The sequence below is a fragment of the Oxyura jamaicensis genome, chromosome 15 (genome assembly GCF_011077185.1).
Source record: "Oxyura jamaicensis isolate SHBP4307 breed ruddy duck chromosome 15, BPBGC_Ojam_1.0, whole genome shotgun sequence".
In the NCBI taxonomy this organism is placed as follows: Eukaryota; Metazoa; Chordata; class Aves; order Anseriformes; family Anatidae; genus Oxyura; species Oxyura jamaicensis.
Window position 1 is genome coordinate 1857823 of NC_048907.1, and position 24453 is coordinate 1882275.

Genomic DNA, 24453 nt, shown 5'->3' on the forward strand with positions numbered 1-24453 from the left:
AAGAGCGGCTGAAGCAGAATGGGACCGAAAATGATCAACATCAGTCCGGGAGGCTTGGCTCTCCTGCTGGCGCTAGCAACTAAAGCACCTCCAGGCAATGGTTACGGCACGGCTTGAGGAGGACGGCTCTTGCACAGACTTGCAATAAATAAATAAATAAATCCATCCATCCATAAATAAATAATATTTAAGTTGGAAGACCTCTAACTGTCCCAGCTAATTCCAGTGACTGTGGTGTTTTAAAGCAATAATCCTTGGACATAACAGCTAGATGGTGGGAAATAGCTGCTGCCTCGACTTCCCTCCTGCGCGTGGTGCAGCGAACTGACCGCGGTGGGCAAAGAGGGGGGATGTTGACCACGGGGCTGCAGCTCCCGAGCTCGTGGGGTGACCCAGACCAAAGCCAGCTGCTTTGTTACCGGAGCCAGGGCACCGCAGCCACGCGAGCAGCGCTGCCTGTCCCCTGCTGCCACCTCCGTGCCCCAGCCCCGGGGCTTGTAGGGCCACACATCCCACGGGGAGGAGCGGGGAGCTGGTGGGGACAGGGTGGCATGGGGCAGGGAGAGGGGCAGGAGGATCACGGGCTGTCACACACACAGGTGGGAACGCTGCCACGGTGTGCATGAGGCTGCTGAGAAAGGCCGAGGGATGCTCGTGGGGAACTATTGCTTGACAACGTCGCACACCGGGATAATTCAGTGACCCAAAAGAGAATATAAATAAAGGAAGTGAATACAAAAAAAAAAAAAAAAAAATCTGGTCTAGGTTTCAGGCAGAGGCAAGAAGAAGACAGGGGATGCTCGGAGGAGGCAGAGCAGTGCTGCTGCCCGGGGCCGGGGCCGCGTAGCGAGGTGTGACTGCGCTGGAAGACGGACGGACGTCGGTCGGGCCTGCAGGGATGTGGCGGAGGGGAGGCCGCCGGGGGTCAGGGCAGCGGCTCCCTTTAATCGCTGGCAACGTGGTTCTCGTTCTGGAGGGTGTGCCAGCGCTCGATCTTCTTGTCCTTGTTCTTCAGGCACTCGTACCAGTGTTTCAAGCGCTCCCCCTTCGCCGTAATGCCGAGCTGGCATCCGCCTGGAGGGGGGAAACCACGCTCAGAGCTGAGGCCAACACTCCCACACACCATTTCCATTGGGATGGGCCCTGTGTTTTCATTTTTCTCCACCTCCCGGACTTAAAACCTCCTGGGAATCCCCAGAGCCAGCACAGGAGGCCCCACGGGGTGCTGGGGACGGTGCGGGGTGCGGGGGTCCCGCACAGCTCGGCCCCGGGGCCCCACGCATCCCCCAAGCCCGGAGCATGCAGGTCTGCAGCTCACCGATGTAATCGTTGGATTTGCCGATGTCGTAATCCCAGACGGAAATGTCCAGAGACTTCTTGGCCAGGTCGCTGTGCTTGATGTCGTAGAAGAACTCCTGCAAACGGAGAACACCCAGGTCACCCCACACTCTCAGGGAAAAAACACCCCCCAAAAAAAAACAAAAAACACAGATAAGGAGTGGCAAACCTCCCCTCTGTACAGCCTGCATTCATAATCAAGTGAGAGGACATTTATACACTAACGAGCTTCTCATCAAGATGGCAAATGAGGCTCCAAGGTTGGGGTGCCCCCCTCCACCCACACCCCACAATTCGAGGCCGCCCATGGCCTGTGACACACGGTTAAGGTTGGTTTAATAATACGAAAATGAGATCCATCCGTACCTCGTTAAACTCAGGATTCAACGTTTTCTTTTTTATCTGGGTCTTATGCTTGGCCTTTTTTCCCATGTCAGGTTTCAGCCAACTGGGGGCAACAGAAAACAGTTCAAAATTCAAGCAAGAGAAGAGTGTGAGCTTATAAACTAGGGAAAAAGAGTGAGTTTTTGGACTCTAAGAAAAAAACACAACTGGAAATACTTAAGGCAAAGAAATGGGTTAGCCAGCTTTCCTTCCCACCTTCTAAAATGATCTAAAATAAATGTAAAATGAGTCAAATCCTGGATACCGTTTTTTTTCCCCTCATATTGGCAGACTACACAGGGAAACCACCGAGCTGCTCTGCACGGAGCTGAGCTTGAGCTGCCGGGTCCGTCAGCATCCGCGGCGGCAATCGCCACCAGGTCCCCAGCCTGGCCGCTGGAAAACCCAGCCAGGAATGTGGGAGATGGACAGATTTGTATATATATACATAAAAAGCTAAAAATAACCCAGCAGAGTTGAACAAAGCACAGGCCGGCACGCTCAACCAGGGCGGCTTCGCCCCGAGAATTTGGGATCCCTCGGGGGGTCCCTCTCTGGGTCTGGCTGCAGACTCAAAGCTGAACTGCACAGTTGGCGTTCATCAGATCCACGTGGAAGTCGGTTTAAAAATTGAAAGTTTCTGTTTGTGGGAATGGAAAATAAAAAAAAATAAAAAAGAAGAGAAATGGAGAAGGAAAAGCACTCGGTCCCCGTCAGCTACAGGAAAGGATGTGCAAGGTGCTCAACACAAGAGTTGTTGAATGGTTTTTAGGGGGAACAGAGGTTTGGTTTTGTTTTTCCTGAAGCAGGGAACAGCAATGAACAGCAATGAACACCCATCTGCAGCCACAGGAACAGGTTGTGGTGTACGAGCACAAAACCATCGGGATCTTCACCGGCACACCCTCAGCACCCCACAGCGATGCCGCTGCCCAGCCAGAGGCCACCCTGGTTGAGTTCCAGCCAGGCAGGAGCACTGCCACCCTGCTCCAGCATCACCAGCAGTGCTTGGGAAGTGCTCTGCTCGCTCCAGGGGCTGTGGACGGACAGCAAGGACAGCGGGTGACTGCATGCCCACGGCACGGAGCTGCTCCCAGCCTTCACTTACAGCTTAACGAAGGGGTCCGAGTACCCGTTGGCATCCATGGCAGCCAGGTGCACGCAGCGCACGATGCCCACGATCAGCCCGCCCTGCTGGGTGCTGTACATGAGGGACACCAGGATCTTGCCGCGCTCCTCAATGTCCCCGCCGCGATCCACCTGCAAGAGGAAGGGAGATGGGGACACGGGGCTGGGCATGGGACCCGGCAGAGCAGAGACACAAGCGACACTGAGGAAGACGTGGCGCAGGACCCCACGAGGGTGCAAGGAGGAGCTGCCACGTGAGAGATGGGGTGCAGCACACCGAGATCTCCCATGCTCTGAGGGCTCCTACCTCCTCCTCGTACAGCGCCATGCCGCGAGACGAGCCGGTCGTCCCAGCACGCTTCATCTGGGGTGGGAAGGGAAAAGGAGAGGCTGCCATGAGCCACTGGGAGAGGCAAAAGGACTCCCTCCCGTGAGCCAGTTTTAGTGATCTCCAAAGTAAAGGCGACAAATGTCATGGGAACTCACTGGTATTACTCTCTCCAAGCAGATGTTGAAGTTCTTTTTCTGGTTGGCTTTGAGTTTTTTCAAGGAAACTCGAGTTTCTCCAATAAACTCGTTGTGGCCAAATTTGTCTTCGTCACACACAGAGATCCTGGAGGGAAGGGAGGAGCGAATGTCAGGCCGGCTGCAGCAACGCCTGGCTCATGAAAACTGCCCCAGAAGCCCCCGTGGGGGCAGGCAGAGCTCAGCACCACTGCAGCCTCCAGGCACCCGCTTCTGCCCCAACCAAAAGCGGCCAGAAAGCAGAACTGCTCTTCTGCCAGAAACATCAACATTTTTTACGTGCTGCGAGTCGGGGCAACGAACAAAAGGTGGAAGCTTCCTGCAGGTAGGAAGCAACAACCGTTTTCAGAAACCCCTCAGTGCTTTGCTGGGACACTGGCATGGCAAATGCCAACCTATATACCGGAAGATTAAGAGCAATGCTGGCAACAGATATTTTTTTCTTTCAAACGGCCACTAAATCCAGCACATCCATGTGAAGCCCAGTGATTTGGACCGCAACCTCTGCACGTCAGGTGCCCTGCCAAGCCCTGCGCTCGCTCCTGGAGCCCTGCGGGGCCGCGGTGCCGCTGCCCACGCCGCCAACCCCCCCGGGACGCCCCCGCTCCCGCGCCTGCCTGAGCGTTTTGCGCTGCATGTCCTCGTCCGTGATGCCGTGGTACACCAGGGTCTCGTTCCACACCGGGTTGCGGGTGTTGCGCAGGGTCTTCGTCCTCAGCTTGTTTGACTACGGCAGCGACACGAGACGGAGGAATTACGCACATGGACAGAGCGCAGCCGAGCCGCTCCTCTGAGCTGAGCCGACTTGTCCAAGAACAAGTTCAATTTATTTCTAACACACGAATTTTGTTCAGACCAAAATGTAACCAAAAAAAAAAAAAAAAAAAAAAAAGCTTTCCTGATCTGATGCCATTTGCCTGGGCTTCTATGGGGATACAAACAAGAGAGCAACAGCATTTGACGACACTGAGCTTGGCTCTGCGCACGAGCAGGCAGCCCGCACGTCTCCGCACCCAAAGTAAACCTGGAAATGTCACATCAAGGGTTTTGTTCTCGCTTCTCCCTTGCTTTCCCCGGGGCTCCCTGGGGAAAGTTGAGCCACGGGAGTGAGCTCTGCACCCCGAGCATGGCACCAGCACCCTCGGGCCCCATGCCAGCTGTGCTCCTGCCCTCCTGAACCATTTCCCCACCACGCTGCGATTCAGCGGTGCTTGGGGGGAAATTTCCAGAGCTTGCTTTGATGAGAGGGGGAGAAAAGATGCATCAGATTTTACCCACTTAATGGTTATTTCTCCATGGCTCTAATTAGCATGAGCCGTGAGTTCAAAACAAGCCAGTCTTTGGGTCCTCTGGCACTAACAAGATTTCTGTTGGGTGCTGTGCATTGACGTCCCCTCCGCCAAGGTTGGGGACCTCGGGGGCTCTGCTCCCTCCCCGAGCCCAGGACACCCACCTTGCTGGCTCCGGGCAGGAGGTGCAGCTTTACGTAGGGATCCGCCAGGCCGTTCGAGTCCATCGGTTTTAAGCCCTGAAGGATAACGAAGGAGACACGGGGCGCGCATCCTCAGCGAGAGAGCCAGGGAAGAGCGAGCAGGACCACCCCGTCCCCCCCAGCCAGGAGGTCCCAGCTCACATCCCCAGTCCTGCTTCCAGCCCCATCACACCCCGGGGAGGTGGGCACCACGTTGATGTCCACAAAATAAAGGGGATAAGGGACCCGTGTGGCCCTGTGACACGCGCGCAGGGTGACGAGACGCTCACCTTGGCCCGGAGGAGCGTGCAGTGCAGGGCGCTGTTCTCCTGGTCGTACAGCAGGCTGAACTCCAGGGCGCCCAGCGTGGCTGGCAGCAGGGGGAAAACGGCACCTCGTTAAAACCCCAGCCAGCACCTCTGCTTAGCCGGCCCCAATTAACAATAATTAGAAAGATTTGCTGCTCGGATGTAGAGGCTGCTCAAAGCGCGGAAGGCGGCACTGGCGTCAGCCAAGCTGTCGCGTGTGCGTCCAGCCAAATTCGTGATCATCGGAGCGCTGCCTGATGTTCAGAGGGGGACACAACCCAGCGAGCCTCCTGGGGACATCCCCTGGGGACACCATGCCACCCGGCACCAGCCTGAGGACATCTGCCAGAGCGGATTTGGCAGCTGAAAGCCCGCGAGATCCTGCCCCGGCTCCAAGCCCTGCTCTCCATCCCTCACCCAGCACCAACCCCCCCGGGTACGCACTGCCTTCATCAGAGTCGTAGCTGTTGGCGTCCTCCTCCTCCTCCTCTGGAGGCGGCTGCCGCAGAGGGGCAGGGGGCTGCGGGGCGGTGGGGGGCCGGGCTGGCCTCTCCTCCCGGGCTGTGGGCACAGCATAGCCCCCACCACGCTCCTCCCTGGGGGCTGCACAGACTGGCTCCGGGGGTCCCGGCGGTGGGCTCGCTGTAGGAGAGACCCCGTTAGTCCCTGGCATGCATCACCCCCACCCCGAGCCCTTGCAGGGTCCCCAACTCTTACCCTGTGCCTCCAGGATCCGTCCGGCCGCCCCAGGACCCGTCCTTCCCGCTGGGGAGAGATGGGTGCTTGGAGAGGGAACCGAGGGAGCGGTGCCCTCCGTCCGTCCCCACGCCAGCACCGGGGTGTCCCCATCCCCAGGGACCGTCCCCGCAGCGTCCTTACCTGCGGGTGCTGCAGGGCCGGGGGTGGCAGCGGGCGGCGGGGGCGGCCGCGGGGCTTGCAGGGAGTCGACTCGCTTCACGCCTGCGGGGGAGGCAGGGTCAGCGCCGGCGTTTCGGGTGCGCCCAGACGGATCCGGCGGGGAACATCGCAGCAGGGGGAGCATCGCAGCACCGACCCACTGCCAGCCCCCACGTCCCTGCTGCTCCCAGCCTTCCAGAGCATCTCCTCTCTATTTTTCCCCCAAACCATCATTTTTCCTCTGCTGCTTTTGGATTCAAAGAACGCTCAGCACCGCTCCCTCCTTATGCCAGGCAGGAGCACCAAGCCATGCTGGTGTCGCGTCTCCTCCCCAGGTGGCTGCACGGGACAGGGAATCGCCCACCCTTGGACACAAACCCGAGCCTGTTCCTTCCCCAGGAATGACAGAGGATTTGGACATTTTCTACCCATTTTCAGCTTTACCAAATACACCCACAAGCTCAGCCCCTCGGTGACAAGTGGGCACCGCACTCCCGTGGCCACCCACGTCTGCACCCAGACCCTGGCGCGGGCTCTCACCAGGGCTCCTGGTGGCCCCGCTCTCGGCAGCGTAGTCACGGCCGTCGGTGTCCTCGCTGCCACACGGCCCCGTCCTGGCCTCAGCCGGCTTGCGGACCCGGGCGGCCGCCGTCGCCTCGCTGCCTGCAGGAGCCAGAAGCACAGCGGTGACGTTCGTCCCCTCGCACGGCCACCAGCCGTGCCCAAGGGGGCAGGAGGAGGCACCGAGGGGGTGGCCACCGCTGGTGGGAGGAGAAAGAGGAGAAGGAAGAGGAGGAGGAGGAGAAGGAGGATGGGTACAGCCACTGGGGCATCACGCCCAGAGCTTTGCAGCATCACACACCACGAGCCACCCAGCAGCCCAGGCAGGGCACAGCGTGCCGACCGCACAGGGTGGTCGGGAAAGTCCAAGGACAAGGCACCGCATGGGGACACCAGGAGGCACGAGAGAAAAAAAAACAAGGATAGAGGCATCCATCAGCGCCTGTCAACCCCTAATGGCATTACACCTCCGCAGACAGGACATCATCTTTTCCTTTTGCTGATCATCTTCCATTTATTAGCGAGGCACTGGTGACAGCTGCCTGTGTCTCATTTACCTCCGCCGTCCGGGCGGATAAATCGCAGCCACGCGCACCGGGGTGCCCAGGGCGCCGCTCCTTGATAAATTGCAGCCCGCAGATGGGACACAAAAAGGTCTCGGCGCTCACCTGGCTCGCAGGGCATAAATCTCCGCGGTGACACAAATGGGATGTTTATCCTTGGCTGCGCTCTCCGGGGCGCCGGGTGCAAGGAGAAAGCCAAACGCAACAGATTGCGGGGGGTACGGAGGGGTGCTGAGCACAGGGGGAGTGGTGCTGAGCACAGGGGGAGGAGCGGCTGAAAGCAGGAGCCCTGGCGCTCAGAGACAGCGCTGCACAGGGTCATTTTCTGAGGGAGCTTTAGGAAAATCACAGGCGGGCTGTGGGCATGCTGGTGGCCAGGAGCGGCTGTGACAAACCCTCCCCGCCTGGCAGGAGGACCAGAGGCATAAAGCAGCCCGCTGGGGGCTGGGGAAGCTTAATTACACCAGATCCCACCACGTTAAAATAGGGTCTGAATTAAAGGGGTTCCCCAGCTGCTGCTGGCTGATGGAGGTCACTGCCCTGCTGACCCCCACCAGCGCAGTGGGTTGTGGCCAAGGTGGGCACCCCTGCACCAACAGCACCCCTCCACCAACAGCACCCCCAGGATCCGTCCCTGCCTCCAGGAGGGAGCACAGCTCAGCACGAGGCTGAGGAAGAGGAGGGTTTGCAGCCACCAGCACCCTCCTGGGATTCAAACTTAACTCGTGGTGCCAGCCCCTGGCCAGGCTGCCCCCCGCCACATCCCCACCTCGCTCTGTCCGCTCGCAGCACGGCACGAGGTGGAAACCCGACACAGAGACCCGAGCAGCTCGGCTGCTCCGTCCCTGGTGCCCACGAGCCTCCTGAGGCTTCAAAGGGAGGTTTTCTAAGGACTCAAAATCCCGCTGGGCAGCATCCAGCCGTGGGGAGAACAGGGGGAAAACACCAGGAAAGGCATCGGGAGGAGGGCACGGGCAGGGGGGGCGCACAGCAGCGCTTACCGCAGCGGTCCTGCTCGTCCTCCTGGCCTTGGGAGCACAAACAGAGCGAGAAGCGGTGAAGCTGCTGCCCACCCACATGTGCCAACTCCAGCTGTGCTGCCGCTGGTTGCCCATATTGCCTATTTTTGTTATTATTTATCCCCAGCACCTGCAGCACCACGTTCCCATGTGAGCCCATCACACGGCCAGGCACCTTGGCTGCTTGCATGGGGCCGCTCGCTCAGGGGGCCCCCCCAAACCCAGAGACCCCAAATGGCACAGCACAGGAAAACCCTCCACACACGGGGACAGTTAGAAATGGGCCCTTTAGAAAGGGCTCAGCCTTTGTGACTGCTCTGGGCGCTCTGCTAGGGGCCACCCTTGCAAGTGATGGCGAGGAGGGCCGGGACCCCCGGGCAGTGCCACCTACCTCGGCTGGGCGCACGGGCGGGGAGCTTGGGGTCGGGGCCAGGGGGCTCCGCCGGGCTGGGCTCGCTGGGGGCCGAGGGCACCTTGCTCTTGCTGACGGGCATCGGCTGGGGCAGCACTTGCTTGGGCAAACCCTTGAAAAACCAGGCACCGGAGCGCTTCCACACCTGGGGGGGGGGCAAGGCATGGGGTGGGCACGCGGGGCTGAAGACGTGCAGCCCCGTATCCCCATCCTCACTGCCCCTTCTTTTCTATTTAATCAGCTCTTTGGCTTTTGTGTCCAGGGATGGGTCTTGCCATGACCGCCAGGAGCCCATCTTCAATCCTGAGATTATTTGCAAGGTAAAAAAAAAAAAGAGAGGGGGCATTTTATCCATAAAACAAGAGCATCCTGCAGAAACCATGCTGACGAGGCTGGAGTAGGTTGAACGGGGCAGAGGCAGAGCATCCCCTGGCCTGCTGTTGCTCCTGTCCAGGGCATCAGGATGGCACCAGGAGCGCGTCCAGGCTCACCTCGCGCTGCTCGCTGCAGATCTTGCACAGCCAGATGGGGTGCGGGCGGCTGTTGGTCGTCTCCACGCCGCACTTGGTGCAGACGTTCTGCGGAGAAAGCAAAGGGCCGTTGGGGCACCCCGAGGGGACCCTCGGCTCCGCGTTAACGAGATGGGGGTGGAGGAGAGCCTCACCTTCTTGCAGTCCTCGCAGACGACGCAGGCGGAGCCGCGCGGCCCCAGCTGCTCCCCGCAGAGGATGCAGCGGTTCACGCCGTCCCCCAGCACGCTGCGGCGCATGTCCTCCAGGCGGGTCATCAGGCGCCTGGCGGGAGGGGACAGGGGACAACCAGGCTGTCACCACGGCCCCAAGGCTGCCCTGGGCCAGGCACTGCCTCCCAGCAGCGGGGCGTGAATGTACCCAGGGGAGGATCACATCCCAGGGGACCCGCTGGGATATCACATCCCCTGTGGCTTTACCACGCTGGACACTCCTGTTGACGTTTACCACTGGCACGGACTCCAACGCGTGCACAAAAATGCCCGGTCAGCACCTTTTGGCCCGGCAGATCGACATCGACCAAGCGGCTTTTGCCCAAATGGGAAAAAAAAAAAAATAATCCGCTCAGCCACAGAGATCTTGGAAGTGAGAGGGCTGAGCGAATTAATTGGTTTTCTCGTTTTCTACGCAAAAACATTGAGCAGAGTTTACTGAAATTCTCAGCCCTTGGAGTAAATTACGAAGAGCCCAGGGATGAGGCTGTAAGAGCGCATCTGGTGACTGCGGAGGTAAAAGCCTCCGCCGTGAATCCCAAAGACCCCGCAGCACAAAGGGGGCTTGCCAAGCCCACCCCACGGCAGCAGTCTGTCGTCAGCTAACCCCGAGTCCTGGCCCTAAAAATAGCACTGGAAGGGGAAAAAACATTATTTATGCCATTCAGAGGAGCATGAGAAAGAAAGGAAGAAAGCAAGGAGGAGAAATAAGCCCACGAGAGCAAACGGTGGAAAATCTCCCCCGCGGGGGCTTTCCCCACTCCCACCACAATGTGACCCAGATCTGACAGAGCTGCTAAGGCAGCACGCGGTGAAAAAGGCAGGCACTTAAAAGACACTTTCCCACAAGCCCGATGACAGCTGAAGATTTACGACGGCCCCGCCGCTGCCGGCACCTCCGAGCCGCTCCCAGCCCCAGCAGAGGTGCCACGGGCTCCCCGTGCCGTCGTGCGCCCGCTGTCATTTCGCGTGGGTCCTTGGAAAGGGCTGGCAGCTCGAGGGGAAAAAGCCGGTTGTGGGTTCCAAGGTGTCCTCTGACAGGCCATAAAATGCCCGATGGGACCGACAGGAGCCCCTGGGAGCCCTTTGGCAGCCACCGAGCAGAGCCCGCAGAGGGGCCGCGGCGCTCCGCGAGGAAGCCAAAGCTCAGCCTCCCCAGGGTCCTGCTCCTAGGTGCTTCCCAGCCCACATCTCAGCACAGCTTCTTTGTCCTCTCCTGGGGCAAAACCCTTTATTTTTTTTAGCAGCAAAGCACATTTTGCTTTTTCCTCCCCCCCCCCCTCCCCATGCTGCGAGAGCTCGGCTCCAAAGAGAGGCAGCTTCCTGCTGGAAATCTGCAAGCCCAAACAAACTTATTATAGAAACTAGAACAAATGGCACAATCAAAGCAGGAAAAAAAAAAAAAAAATGAAAAAAAAAAGAAAAAAAAAGCCTTGGCATTTCAAGAGATTCATTATTTAGCTGCAAAAATCATTCCCAGTCTCTCATTTAGCAGAAGCAGCTCCTTAAGAGGATTTTTAACCGGTGGAAGAGCTCCAGCAGGCAGCGAGCACACCTGTGGCACTCATTTAAAACGGAGCCCATTTGGCTAATTAAAACATCCATTCAAGCCAGAGAAACTGGGCTTGCTTTTTTTCCCTGATCCAAACGCCGTCACGAGAGAAGCATCTAAAACATTAAAATACAAGTCCTGGGGTGAACCTGCCAGGAAAGGCTGAGGCTGGGACCTGATGAAGAAGCCGCAGGGCCAGCAGCTGCCTGGCTCTCACCATCCCCTCTCTGCCCATGGCCAGGAGCAAGCCCTCTGCCTTCCCACGGGCCTTCCCTCCCTCTCCAGCCCTGAAAGTCATTTTTTTTTCCTCCTCATTTTTACAGCACATATAAAATACCCATCCAATTCATCACTTTCAGCACATCTCTGGGATTACAGCGCCGTTTCCTCGCCACCACGCGCACCTCCAAGCGCCCATCCCTCAACATCAAGGAACAGGAGATAACAATTGAGATTGTTAAAATAGGCAGCAAAAATAAAACAAGCAGGGGGAACCGAAGCTGGAGGGAGCAGCCGGGAGCATCACCGCTGCCAGAGCCAGCCTGGGAGCGGAGCATCCGTCATCGGCCCTGGAAATATGCAGGAGCGGCTGATGGGGGCACGATAGCAGGGCTGGGCAACACGAAGCATCTGCAACGCTTCACATGTGCCCGAGATAACAGCAATAAAACACTTCCCCAGTAGTATAACATCCTCCTGGCCCCATAAATATGCTTCGGGAGAGCAAAGGGAGTGCCTGCGGTGAGCAGCAGCCTGGGGAGGATTGGAGATGCCAGCACCGCGTGCTGATGGTGCTGGGAGCCGGCGCACCGTGTTCAAACCTTCATTGCCACTGCGCTGCAAGGAGTGGTGGAAAATGTTTTTCTGGGTCTGAAATTGCCCAAAACAACCCCAGCAGGGCGCCGGAGGTGGCTGCAGGGAGAAGGGCCGGGCACCGCTGCAGGACAGGATGGGACCCACGCGGCACAGAGGAGGGGAAGCAAAAGGCGAGGGAGGTCACAGCCCAGCTGGGCAATTACACACTGACCTGTCTCATTGGGAAACTACGTGCCTTCAAGGTCTGAATATTAAAATCAAAGCTAATTTTAACAGCATAAAAAAAGAGGAGAAGAAAAGCTGAGCTACGATTTAAAGAACTGAAATCAGGATGAAAAATTAGAAGCAGTTTTCTGCCTTTACAAGAGCACAGGTAGCGAAAGGTAGAGCATCGCCTGAGCCTTGCAGCCCTGCTTTCAAAGCCAACCCCGTTCCTGTGATGCCCTACCAGAGGTTTTGTTATTTTGCAGGTTCATCCCCATCTCAGAAATAAGGGAAGAGGTTTGGGGGGAAAAAAACCATCCCACAAAATCAAGCAGCGCGTGAGCTGTCCCCCGGCTACGTGTTAACCTCGTCTCTTCTAGGAGCTGCCATCTCCTGCCACATCTCTGCCTGCCTCCAGCAGCCACCCTGCCCTTGTTGGCCCCTGTTTTTATTTTGGGGCTGCCTGAGCACGAGGAAGGAGAAGTGGGACCGGGGTCCCCGTGGAGCCTCCCCACTGCTGCCCACCGTTAACCCTGGGGACCTCGGCCCTCCGCCGCGGCACCGCGCGCATCGTCCCGGCAGTGAGCAGCCCAAACACAACCCTGCCCCACAGCGGGTCCTCTCCCGGGGGGTCTCCATGAAATTCTACCTTTGGGTGGTTAAAGAGCACCCACGGGTGCTCCCACATCCGCCAAGCCTGGGCACTTTGGGCACTGCAGCCTCACGGCCGTGGCTCTGCTCCACCCCACCCGAAGGCTCGCCCTGGCACCCCGACTCTGCTCTCGAGTCCTTCATCAGCCCGAGCCCGACGTGCCCCTGGTGCTGCTTAGGATGATTCAGCTCCCGTTACCCTTCCAGTCTCCCTGCTACGAGACGACAGAGCCGGGAAAAAAAAAAAAAACAACAACAAAAAAAACACCAAAGTGTCCCCGTCCCCCTGTCCTACAACCCTCATCAGCATCCAGCCCACGTATCCCGCCGGCCGCCATCCACCCCGCTGCTAAAAATAAGCCTTCAACAGATTAATTTGGGCTGGCTTTGACACCAGTCTGCCTCCACAGACACCTCCCAGCGACCAAAATCGATCCGCTCCCGTCCTGCTGCGGGCGGTGGGGGCGGGTGGCACGGGGCTGGGGGGTTTGGGGAGCCAGGGCCCCACACCTGCAGTGTTATCAGTGCTCCCAGTACGGCCCAAACACAGCCCTCAGCGGCGGTTTGTGAAGACGACTCCAAGCATTTCCCCCTCTAGACAAGGCACTCACTTCACATAAACTGTTCTTTATATTAACCAAAACTTATTTTTTTTTCCTTTTAACAGGACTCCCGTTTTTCCCTGCACGGGAATAGAAAATCCGCTGGGGTCCCCTAAAGCCAGGCCAATCCATTGGGGTCCCCTAACGCGGCCAGCACCACCGCATCCCCACGAGCAGCTCAGGACCATCCCCCCGAGCAGCTCAGGACCATCCTGCAACACGCGGATGTACTGGGTCTGGCTGGGATGTTAACTTTCCCTGCAGCAGCCCATACAGTGCTGCGCTCTGCACTTGTAGCTAGAACAGCAGTGGTATCACACCAGTGTTGTGTCTGCTGCTGAGCAGTGCTGGCACCGCATCAGGACTCTCTCTGACCCTCCTAGGGGGTGGGCAAAAAGTGAGAAAGAAACATCAGCAGGGCAGCTGACCTAAACCAACCAGAGGGATATTCCATACCATATGATGTCACACTCAGCAATAAAAGGTGGAAAAAGGAAGAAGAGGGGAGGGGTGGGCTCTCATTGCAAAAACGTCTGTCCTCCTCCCGAACACTGGCTACGTGCGTTGAGGCCCTGCTGCAAGGACGTGGTCAAGCATCGCTCATTTGTGGGAAGTAGAGAGTAATTTCTTTCCTCTGCACTTCCACATAGCCTTTACTTGTTTTGTTTAGTTATTCCCTTTCCCCCCTCCCTTTTCCCCTTTCCCTTTTTTCCCTTTAGTTGAATTGTTTAATTAATAATAATATTTCCTTAATTATATATATATATATATATTTCCCCTTTTTAATTAAATCATCCTTATCTCAACCCGTGAGTTGTTCTTTCCTTTACTTCTTCCCCTCCTCATCTGAGGAGGGGGAGTGAGAGAGCGGTTGTGGTGTTCAACTGCCTAGCACGGTAAAACCACCACAGCGGAGCTCTCCTGGAGATCCTCCACGTGGCTCCCCGGCGGGCGGTGCCGCACGAGCCCGATGCGGACTCCGTCCCCTATTTCTGCCGCTGCACATCCTACAGCTCGCGTGGTGCCAGCCAAACACGAGGGAGCTGGCAGGGCTCCCCCTGCGCCCACACGCAAGGAGGGGGGGGAATCAGCACGCCACCCATGAATGGGGACGAGGAACCCCTCTGGGCTCTGGCACGAGGGGGGGGAGAGGCAGCGCTTCCGCGCGCCGCAGGTCTGCAGACAGCTGCAGGGACGCGCAACCGGGGGGGGGGTGGAAAAGAGAAATGAAGATCTCCCTCGCTGCTCAAATTCAGAGCGTAATCCTCAGCAGGCTGGGAATGTGCAAAGCTGGGGAAATGCTGCTCGTAAGTGCTTTTTGGGAATGAATCACCGCCACCCGGCTCTCCGTGCCACTCGGGGGTACCTTGAGCTGCTTTCTACAGCAGCGTCCGGCCCCGATGCGCGGCCAGGAGCCGGTTGTGAAACGCATCCTGCCCCGGTGGGGGAAGGCTCCTGGGGAGCTGCAGCTCTGCTAGAGGTGCCCGGGCTCAGGACACAGGCGCTGGGCAAAGAGCAGCAGCTCCGCTCTGCCAAACGAGCCGTCGTTAACGATCCCTGCTGGGCTGAAAAACCCACGAGAATATAAATTCTGAGCCCAGGACGCAGCGTGCCATCCCCACGCCGGTGAGGTGCCCTCCACCACACAGCCCAGGCACCATCGCCCCCCAAAACGAGCCTCCCCAGCCCCCCAAAACGAGCCCCCCCGCGCCGCCGCCGCTCACCCGATGCGCTCCTGCTCCATCTCCTCCATCTTCTCGGCGCGGGCGATGACTCTGTTGATGATCTCCTTCTCCTCATCCGTCAGCTCCTCGCCTTTCCGCGGCCGCTCGGGCTGCCCGCCCCGCGCCGCCCAGCCCGCGGGGAGCCTGCGGGGAGAGGACAGGGAGCAGCCGCCGGGGCCGGGCTCGCTTCTTTCTCCTTTTCGGCGACAGCCGGGCACCAAAATCCCCCAAACAGGGGAAAATCAGTACAATACCTCTCCAACCTCCAAGCTCTCTTCTAGCAGGGAGCCTCCAGAGGCCCCCTGCCCGCACCAGCACCCCGGGAGCCAGCGTTCCCATTCCTGCAGACTGTGCTATCTGCTTTTCCCCCTGATTCCCCCACGTAGGGGCTCAGCAAGCCACCACGGCCGCATCCCACAGGCCATTCTCGTGGCACAGCCTGTCCTTGATGTCCCCTCCGGTGGCATCTCCATCCCGGCCCCATGCTGGGAGTAGATGAAAAAAACGAGGTCTGATGACCTGGCTCTGAGCATCTCCGCAGTTCCCGTGTCCCAGAGCTGCTTTGAGGGCACCTAAAACTGCAGCCCCGAGGGGCTGGGCTGCTCAGCACCTTGCCCCCGCACCCCCTGCCCGGGCTGCAGAGCTGTGGGGGAAAGCAGGCTGCCCCGAAATCCTTAAACCCCTTGGCGATGCCTCCAAAACTATTGCTTTTCTTACACCCAGGGCGAGATCCTTCCTGTTCTCTTGGGACCATCGACAGCAGGGAAAGTGCAAGAGGAGAAAAATAATTAGAGAAAGAGAGATACTTACTGCTCCTTCTCACTGCTGGAGGCGCAGGGAAAGAGAGGAGATGGGGATTAGGGGAGAAACCCGTGCTCTGCCCCCCTTACATGTACCCCCCCCTCTCCCCCCGGTGCTTGGGGACCCCAAATCAGCCCCATCCCACCAGGATGGGGACTCGAGGAGGGGACAGTGCCCTGCCCGTGGTTCCCAGCATGGAGCCCGGCTCTTACCCGGCTCGGAGGGACATGGTCCTGTCTCCGGGGCACATCCAGCGGTCGGAGCCGCTGCCCACCACCGCGTCGGTCATCGCCGGGGGTCCTGGGGACACACGGAGCGAGTTGGGGAGTGAGGCTGGGAGCGTGCCGGGCGGTATTTAGCGGCTGCCGGGCACTGACTCATCCCACCGGGGAGCCTGACGCCTCGCCTGATCTTTGCAGGAGGGCACGAATCCATCATTTGCCCACCGGGGTTGGGCAGAGCTCTTTGTCATCCCCGCCCTCCCCGCCGGCACCCCAGCTGCTGACAGCGAGGAGGGGACGGAGCAGGGACAGAGCAGCCCAGGCCCTTCCAAAGAAAAAGAACCCTACAAAGTAGGAAAGCTTCCCCCAAAACCCTGCACGACCCCGGCTGGAACAAAACTCCTGCTTTTGCGTTTCTGTTTCCTCGAGTCCTTGGGAAACGCAACACGGAGCGGTGCTGGGGGAGGACGCGGCAGCAGGACCTGAAGAGCGCCGTGCCTGCTCGTCTGCGAGAGGCTCAGGAGGCAGGGAGCCGGTCAGAGCCTTCCCAGAGCAGCAAAAACCGGCAGATTTCAGGAAAAAGCTGCCCGATGTGAAACCCAGCCCGGCTCCGTTTCTGCAGCTGGGTCCTTACCGCCCGAGCACCCATTATCGGCATTTATCCACCCATTTATCGCCACTTCCAGGGCAATATGGCACGTGGGGGCTGCTCGGGGTGGCAAACCCGAGCTGATGCCAGCCCCACGGGTGGGTGCTAAGGGTCTGTCTGTCTGTCTGTCTGTCTGTCTGTCTGTGGGTCCCCGCACCCCCGCAGAGCGCAGAAGCGGTGCCCAGCAGCAGCCCCGCCTGCATTGCTCGCAGCACCCGCATTTGAATGGATTCCTCCTGCCTGCAGCACGACTGAGGAAAAAAAAAAAAAAAGTGAAAATGGATCCCGGACCCCTCTGCAGAGCCCAGCCTGCCGTGTCGGGGCTCCAAACCTTCCCTTGGTATGGGAATACATCAGGGAAACCCATCCCGGCTCGGCCCGTGCGGGAACGCTGGTGCCAAGCACCGATGCAGGTGTCCCAGGGCTGCAAAAGGGGCCCAGAAAATGGGAGAAGAGCCCCTGGAAGATGGATTTCAGCAGTTTCAGACCTGTTTGCTGACTTCAGCAGCCACAGGCCCCAGATTGTGATGTGTTTCCCAGGAGGTCGGCCCTGGCTTCACCTCCTGGCACGAGGAGTCCGGGACAGGCTCCCTCCATACCCATGCAGGCGCTGTTCCTGGGGCTGTGTCTGCATCCCAGACCAGCAGGGGAAGGAATTAGGAGATTTTTTTCCCCCTGCAGGTAGGGCTGAACCCACAGGGACAGGACAGCCCCGGCAAGAGAGGAACAAAGCCAAACTGTGCTGGGACGAGGAGGAGGATGCACCAGGGAGCGAAGGCTGGTCAGGGCTGGGGATCCAGCAGGGCCAGAGGACGACCCCAGCGCAGCAGAAGGACCTTTGTAGGGTAAAAGACACCTCCAGCAAAACTCAAAGAGGGGCACTGGGAGGGTTGGGAGCTGCAACCCCAAACTCTGAGCCACAAGAAGCGTGCAGCTTTCCCAGCAGGGAGGGGAGGGGAAAAGCCCCATCCTCCACTTTCCCCTCTGCAACGCTGCAGGTTTTTTTTCCATCCTTCCCCGAAGAGCTAGCAGGGATCTGAGGATCTCCTTTATTTCACAGCTTCAGAAACAAACGTACGAGGAGCAGAGCAGGCGGGGCGATTGGTGCTCCGCTGGCTTCGCACGGCGGCCGCGCGTTTGCGGGAACAGAAGGCTGGGATGGACAAGGTCGGCTCAAGAAGCTCCTCTCCATCCTCCAGCACCTGCACTGCAGCAGCGAGCTCCCACCAGCGATTTATGGCCCCACCAGGCACAAGCATCGTCCCCAAACCCAGGGCTCCGTCACCCCAAATCCACGCTGTCCCCCTCCAGGGCACGAGCTTTGGGTGCCCGGGGCTGAGGGGTGGCCAAGGGTGGGCAGGGGGCCCGTAGTAGAGCAGCACGGCCGAGGAGAAGGGAAAAAACCTGGGATTTCACAGCAAAAGGGCCTGGGGAGGAGCAGTGCTTCAGCTGGAGGGGGGGGACACAACTCCTTCCCCCATGGCACTTTTCCTCTAAGAGAGCCCGCAGCTGGAGGAGCACCCGAGCCTCTCCCTTCGCCTATAAATAATAGATCTTGGAGATCTACTTGGCATTACTTCCAGCAAGTACTCTCGCTCGTCCAAGTGCTCGGATACGCACTTTTAGCGCACGGCAAAGAACAAAACCACGGCTCGCAGCAGCTTTTCCCCGCCACGATCCCTGCAAGCAAGCAGGAGGCTGTGGCAGCCCGAGCCATGGGGCAGGGGGGCTGGGAAATGCTGGCTGAAATGGCGATATTCCGCCCAAGATTGCCCAGATCCCCTGTGGCAGCAGGGGAGAGGGGCTGCGGCAGACTCAGACACGTGCACGCCGTGGAAACCACTGGCACGACCCTGCCAACTGTCCAAAACCCAGCCAAAAGCCAGCCTGGGAGCACCTCCTGCGTGGTTCAGGGCTCTGCTCTGCCTCCAGCACAGACACCGCGGCCGGTGGCGAGAGCTGCCAGCCCCAGCATGGCCCCAGAGGTCCCCGAGCAGGTGGGGACGAGCCAAGTTCCCTGACAGCCAGCAGAAAAAGCCGGGGAAGAGCGAGGAGCAACCCGGGCACGGCCAGGAATAGCAGCGAGGGCTGAATTCCTGGCCTTGAGGAAGAGCCACGTGACGCTCAGCACGCCGCTCCATTGCCTCCGTGCGACGCAGCCCATGAATCTGGTCCTGCCTCAATAAAAAGGGATCGAACAGCCCCGAACGGTGCCAGGGGGAGAGGGGAGAATTCGCAGGTCCACGGCCAGAGCCTGAAACGCAGCAGGGGCACCCAGGGAAGGGCTGTGGGAGCCCCGTGGTGTGAGCCCATCCCGCCCCACGTCAGGGCACCGGGGGACGAGGGGCTGCCGGCACCCGAAGCCCCCATCGAGAGGGCATCTGCAGAGAGGGACTGACCAAAAACCACGGGGTTAGCGCTCCGGATATCTGCTGTAGCGGGGTAGAAAACAGACAATTCAGTGTTTTAAAGGCTCCCGGTGCAATAATCAGGCTTTTGTGGCGAGCTCAACGTTTCGCACTTCACGGTGCCTGCAGAGATCGTCTCCACCGGCAAAGACACTGACACAGGCAACCTATTTCCCCAGCCTTCCCAGCCCTGCAATGCAGCTTTCTTAAATATTGAATAAGTCTGCCGCTCTACACCACCTGCCAGTGCCAATGATGAGGTAATTTTTGCATTGACAAAGCCTGATGCGATTAATCTGCTTTGAAGGAGCAGGATTGCCAGGCTGCCCGCTCACCCGGCGCTCGCAGGCAGCGCCCGGCGGCAGCTCGCCATCCGGCACCGGACCCCCGGAGAACACCCCAAAGCGCCGCTCGGGGGCCGAGGCAGACGTCACTCGGCGTGTGTCACCACCAGCCGGGAGCTTTCGAGCCCGAGGGGATCCAAGCACCCTCCTTGTCCCCGCCGGGGTTTGGGGATCTGCGCTGCCCAGGAAGGGAACGGCAAGGCGCAGGCACGCGGCGGCACGAGGGGGCTCCCCGGCTCCAGCCCCGCACCCAGGGGGTTTGGGGTGTGATTTTGGGGACAGCGACCTGCTCGCCATCATCCGAGCAGTGAGAAGAGGGAATGCAGAAGCCGCGCACACACCGGCCACTTCGGGCTCTGCTGCAGAACCGGGAGCCACCCGTTTCCCAGCACACACATCCCCAGAACAGCATTTTTTAGCTGCGTCTCTCCCAGACAGCAGCTACAGTCACCAGATCCTCTCAACCCCGTGCCCCTGGGAGCCCAGGGGAGCTGCACAAACCACCGGGGACCCCGAACCAGAGGCCTGGCACAGGCACCGCGCACCCCAAACCTGCCCCAAGTGACCCCGACCCCAGGGCAGCACGTGCCCCATCTCAACTCGGGTGCAAACCGTTTTGGAGAGTTGGGGTAAACGTTGGAGGCTTTCCTTCAATAAAAAGAGAAATGGGAGGCAGATCCCTGCTGGCAGAAAGGTGGGGAACCGGGAACCGGAGCCGGCTGGCCCCGAGCCACCCGGGGACATCGGGGCACGGGACGGGGCAGAGCCACCGGGGCACGGAGAGCCCAGCTGAGGACACGTCCTGGTCTGCGGGTGTTTGCTTCCTGGCCCCAGGGCAGATGTGTTTGGGGGCTGGATGCCATGGGCAGACGCAGGGGGCAACGTGCTCCGGCCACACTGCAGCAAAAGCGAGGGCCCAAGAGGCCTGGCAATTCAGCTTTCGGGAAAGAGGCAGAGCCAGCACGTCCTAACCCAGGGTTATTTCATCCTTCAGCCCCACGAGAGACCCCCACAGGTCAAAGGGAAGCACGGCCCCACAGCCGGGTGCTCCCGAATCCATGAGGGCCAAATGCAGCAGGTAGGTGATGGCGATGCCTGCAGGCGCAGCGATGCACAGATGAAAGGCACATAAGAAAAGCAAAGGGATACGGGTTCCCTCGGGTGCCCCGATCCCGTGGCACCCCCCGAGCTGCACAGCACCCACCCCCCAGCCGCTGCTGCCCCCAGCCCAACGCACACCGCAGCCCAGCCTGGAGCAGCAGCACCACGAGCCCCACAAACGGCTTCGGTTTGGCCAACGCCTCTGCTCCCCTCGAGCTCCATCCCCTGCCACGAGCTGCCTTTCCTCCCTCCCCAATTCCCGGCGTCCTGCCCTCCAAAGACCCATCCCGGGGCGGCCGAGCAGCAGCGAGCAGCCAGTTCTGTTTGAGAAGGAGGTGACATTTCCTCAAACAGCTCCTTCGCGAACCCAGCACTGTTACGGTGCTGTTGCCGGGATTTACTCCCGGCGATTAATGGCTAGAAGGAAAGACAAGGGGAAAAAATAAATAAAGCACCTCGGGGTTTGTGGGACTTGTGCTGGGCTCCCCGGCCAGGCAGCGTCTGCACGGTGCTGCCGAGAGCACCAGTGGTGCTGCCATCGCTCCTCCTGCAGCAGGGGAGCTGCTCCATGGGATGCTCAGCAGCAGCTCACAGGACACGGTGCAGGAGCCACCGGGATGAACCAGCCGCATCCCGTGGAAGGACGATGCAGGGACCCCCCCACAACACCGGCTCAGGGAAGTTTAGCGGTGTAAAACTCCAAGAAGCACCCAGGAGCCCAGCGAGAGAGGGCTGGTGATGCAAAGCGTGCTCAGAGGGTGTTTATCCTGATTGTTTCTGGGGCAGAGGAGAGGGACCCCAAAAGCTGCCCCGCCAAGGACCAGGTCTGCACAATGACTGCTGAGCCACGGTGCAGCATCAATGACCGGGGTGGGCTCGCTCCCCGTCGCTGGTTGTACGATGCTCACAGCTGCCACGCCACGCACACAGGTGGCAGCCACTGAGCACGGCTCCTTTCTGCCCCCACTCCCCCCCTAAGCTGCGGGTTTCATCCATCCCCGAGCCCTCAGTCCCAAAGAGGAGAGCCCGTACCCTCCGTGAGGGCAGGATGGGAGCGATGCTGCACCCACACGGGTGGGCACGCCACGGCCAGGAGCCCTACAAACCCCCCTGGTCCCTAGCCCCAGCCACACTCTGCTTAACGAGGGTGCAGGATTAATCAACCTACCCTTAAAGCAGTCCCTGAGGGGCACAGAGCCTCCTACCTGCCCGGCCCTCCAGATACTCATTAACTACTGCCACTAATTGGCAGCAGCTGCGGTGACATCGGCCTCCCAGGGGACACCTGTGTGCAGGCGGGACAGCTCGGACCGGGGCGCCCAGCACCAGGGTGGGCATCGCCGCCCGCTCTCGGGTCCTGGGCGAAGCGTCCCCAAACTTTAGCACCGAACAGAGGGGGCTGCACGCCAAAACCTGCTTTGTCCGTGCTCAGCACGCTCCTCTGCCCTCCTTGGGGAGCTGGCACGGTGCAAAAGGAAGGCTGCGAGGGAGGAAAATGAGCCGAGCAGGCTGGAGGCAGCGGGGGATGCTGGCTGTACCCCGTGGGTTGCTCCCAGCGGGGTCGGTGGGGCTGGAAATCCATCCCGCAGCCCACTCGCGTGGTGGGGGCACGCAGATCCCACTGCATCACCGGGGGCAGCTCTGGAACCTCCCAGCCCGGCGCTGCTCGCCTGGGGAGGCCGCAGAGGGCTGCAGGACGCTGCGGCAGCCCCTGGCGGGGGGCTCAGCCCCACGGCCCCCCGAGTCCCCCCCGGCTGCTCCCCGTGGAAGGGCTGAAGGCAGCTCTCGAGTCCGCCCCTACAGCGAAAGCGAGCAGCTCGATCCCCACCAGCTGAGCGATGCATCATCAAATAAACCCCGCTCTCACAACGTTAACACTATTTATTTTCAGGCTAAGCTGCAGCCTGGGCTTTCGATACCAGTAATTAAAGCAAGCGGGTTCATCTGGCATCCTCTCTGCCTCCCCGGAGCCAGCTCGCCGTGTTTTGAAGCCCCGTACCCCTGCTTTTCACTGCAGCCCCCCGGGAGCAGGGGACCACCCGACCCCGGAGCGGTGCCGCACGGAGCCCTCCGGCAGCGAACCGGAGCGGCGCCGATTGCTGGGGGACGGCTCCTGCCTGGAATCCGAATTAACGCAAGCCCGGCCCCGCAGTCCCCCGGGACCCCCGTCCCCCGGGCACAGCGAGACCCCCAGCAGGAGGGACAATGGGGCCGAGCCCCCCTACCTGGGCCGGGAGCGGCTCGGCTCGGCGCAGCGCGGCTCCGGCAGCACTGCGGAGCGGGGAGGGGGCGGCGCGGGGAGGGGACACGGCCGGGGCGGCCCCGCTCTGCTGCCCGCCCTGGGAGCCGCCCCCGGCCCGGGCACAGCCAGCGGCAGCCCCCTGCCACCTCCCCATCCCATCCCATCCCATCCCATCCCATCTCCCGCCCCATCCCATCCCTGCGGATCTCACCCCACACCATCCCATCTCACCCCATCCCTAGGGATCTCCCATCCCATCCCTGGGCATCTCCCACCCCATTCCCATCTTTTTCCCATCCCATCCCTAGGGATCTCCCATCCCACCACATCCCTGGGGATCTCCCCCCCCCCATCCCCATCCCATCTCACCCCACCCCATCCTTAGGGATCTCCCACCCCATCCCCAGGGATCTCCCATCCCCATCCCTGCAGGTGTCCCAGCACTTTTCTGACCCCCCTGCCCCCCGGATTTACCCCCCAGCTGCCTGCCCAGCACCCCCCACCCGTGCCCCACTCAATATGGGACCGCCACAGCCCAGCTGCCAGCAGCCCCCCGCCGCTGCCTCCCATCGGGTTTCGGCTCCATGCACAGGGGGGGTCCTGAACCAGGCTGAGCCCCCTCCCCAAGTTCTCCGGGGCTCTTAGCACTGCCAGAAGCCGAGGGGGGAGGCATCACCGGGGGCTGCCTCCGCAAGCATCAGGCTCCGAGCAACGCTCAGCCTCAGCCACGCGATGCCTGAGTTGGGCTAGGAAGGAATAATCCTCATCCCTACAGCCGGATTGCACCATTCACACAAAAAACCATCCGTACCCACTTCCAATAAAGTCCTTCAGGAAAATTCTGCTTTTCTCCAACTTAAAAACGAAATCCCTGGGGAGGCAGCGGAGCGGAGGGAAGGCGCGCGGTCCTGCCCTCCGCTCGGGGCACTGAGCACTGACTGGCGTCGGAGTAGCCGCGTGGAGGACATCTTATCCTGTTCCAGGCACCAGTGGGTATTTTTATTTAGCGAGAAAACCACGTCGCTTATGCAAAGGAGCTGGAGAGACGAGCGCAGCACTTTCAAGCTGATGTGCCCTGACACGCTCCTTGGGGGTTCAGAAAGGAGAAAGCTGGTGTAGGAACCTGAAAATCAGATCTGAAACCCGCTTTCCTGAAAGACAAAAAGGAACACCTGCAATTATCTGTTCTGAATACCTGGCACTTTCATTCCCCGGGCAGCCAAGACAGCCCGCGTGCTAAAAATAAAAGAGCCGCCTTGAATTTTGTTGAATTATAAATACACGTTGGCAGTCTGGCATCTCCTGCAGCAGATCAAAGCGTGGCGGCGTTATTTATTTATTTCCTCGCAGGTTTATTTTTATGGCTGCAGGCCCCCTAATTACCTAGGACTCGTTACATTCCACCTTAGGACCCTGATCGGTCCCCATGCTGCTTTCGGTGGCACCAAGGGGGGGACCAAAGGGGAACGCGTGGCTGTGGAGACCCCTGGGCACCCGGCGGGTCCAGGCCCTGCTCCCCCTGCTCGGCTGCAGCTCTCCCTGCTCCACGTGGGGAGCTCGGAGCCACGCTGGGAAATCGAAGCATCGAGAGCATGGCACGTGCCACGGGGCTGGCTCAGATACGGCCACCAAAAACCCTCTCCCCCCATTTCATTGCCCCGTTAGGTGCAGCTGATGGGGAGCAGGTGCGGAGGCAGCTCCACAGCGGGGTCACTGCAGCGCAGGGCTGCCTGCGGTGGCACGGGGGACTGGCACACGAACGTGAGTTTATCAAACAGATTTTTCTTCAG

At 59.9% G+C, this 24453-nt stretch overlaps 1 protein-coding gene across 4 annotated transcripts; it reads right to left on the reverse strand.

The window, feature by feature from the left end:
- Positions 1-542: 542 nt before the first annotated feature.
- RPH3A (rabphilin 3A) lies at positions 543-22785 on the reverse strand. 4 transcript variants are annotated; one of them, XM_035340666.1, is made up of 22 exons: positions 22647-22785; positions 15911-15998; positions 15708-15719; positions 15180-15186; positions 14898-15001; positions 9271-9400; positions 9098-9184; positions 8586-8751; positions 8177-8203; positions 6592-6714; positions 6034-6114; positions 5872-5919; positions 5599-5796; positions 5137-5216; positions 4829-4903; positions 3993-4102; positions 3337-3463; positions 3158-3214; positions 2831-2982; positions 1705-1786; positions 1319-1415; positions 543-1074 (listed from the first exon to the last, which is right to left on the reverse strand). In XM_035340666.1, exons 2-22 carry the CDS (start codon positions 15985-15987, stop codon positions 944-946), a joined length of 1971 nt encoding a protein of 656 aa, XP_035196557.1. In that variant the 5' UTR covers positions 15988-15998; positions 22647-22785; the 3' UTR covers positions 543-943. The 4 variants fall into 4 exon arrangements, with proteins under 4 accessions (XP_035196557.1, XP_035196556.1, XP_035196559.1 ...); XM_035340665.1 differs by having other exon boundaries at positions 15708-15722; positions 22647-22784; XM_035340667.1 differs by lacking the exon at positions 8177-8203 and having other exon boundaries at positions 544-1074; positions 15708-15722; positions 22647-22783.
- Between the last annotated feature and the right edge of the window lie 1668 nt (positions 22786-24453).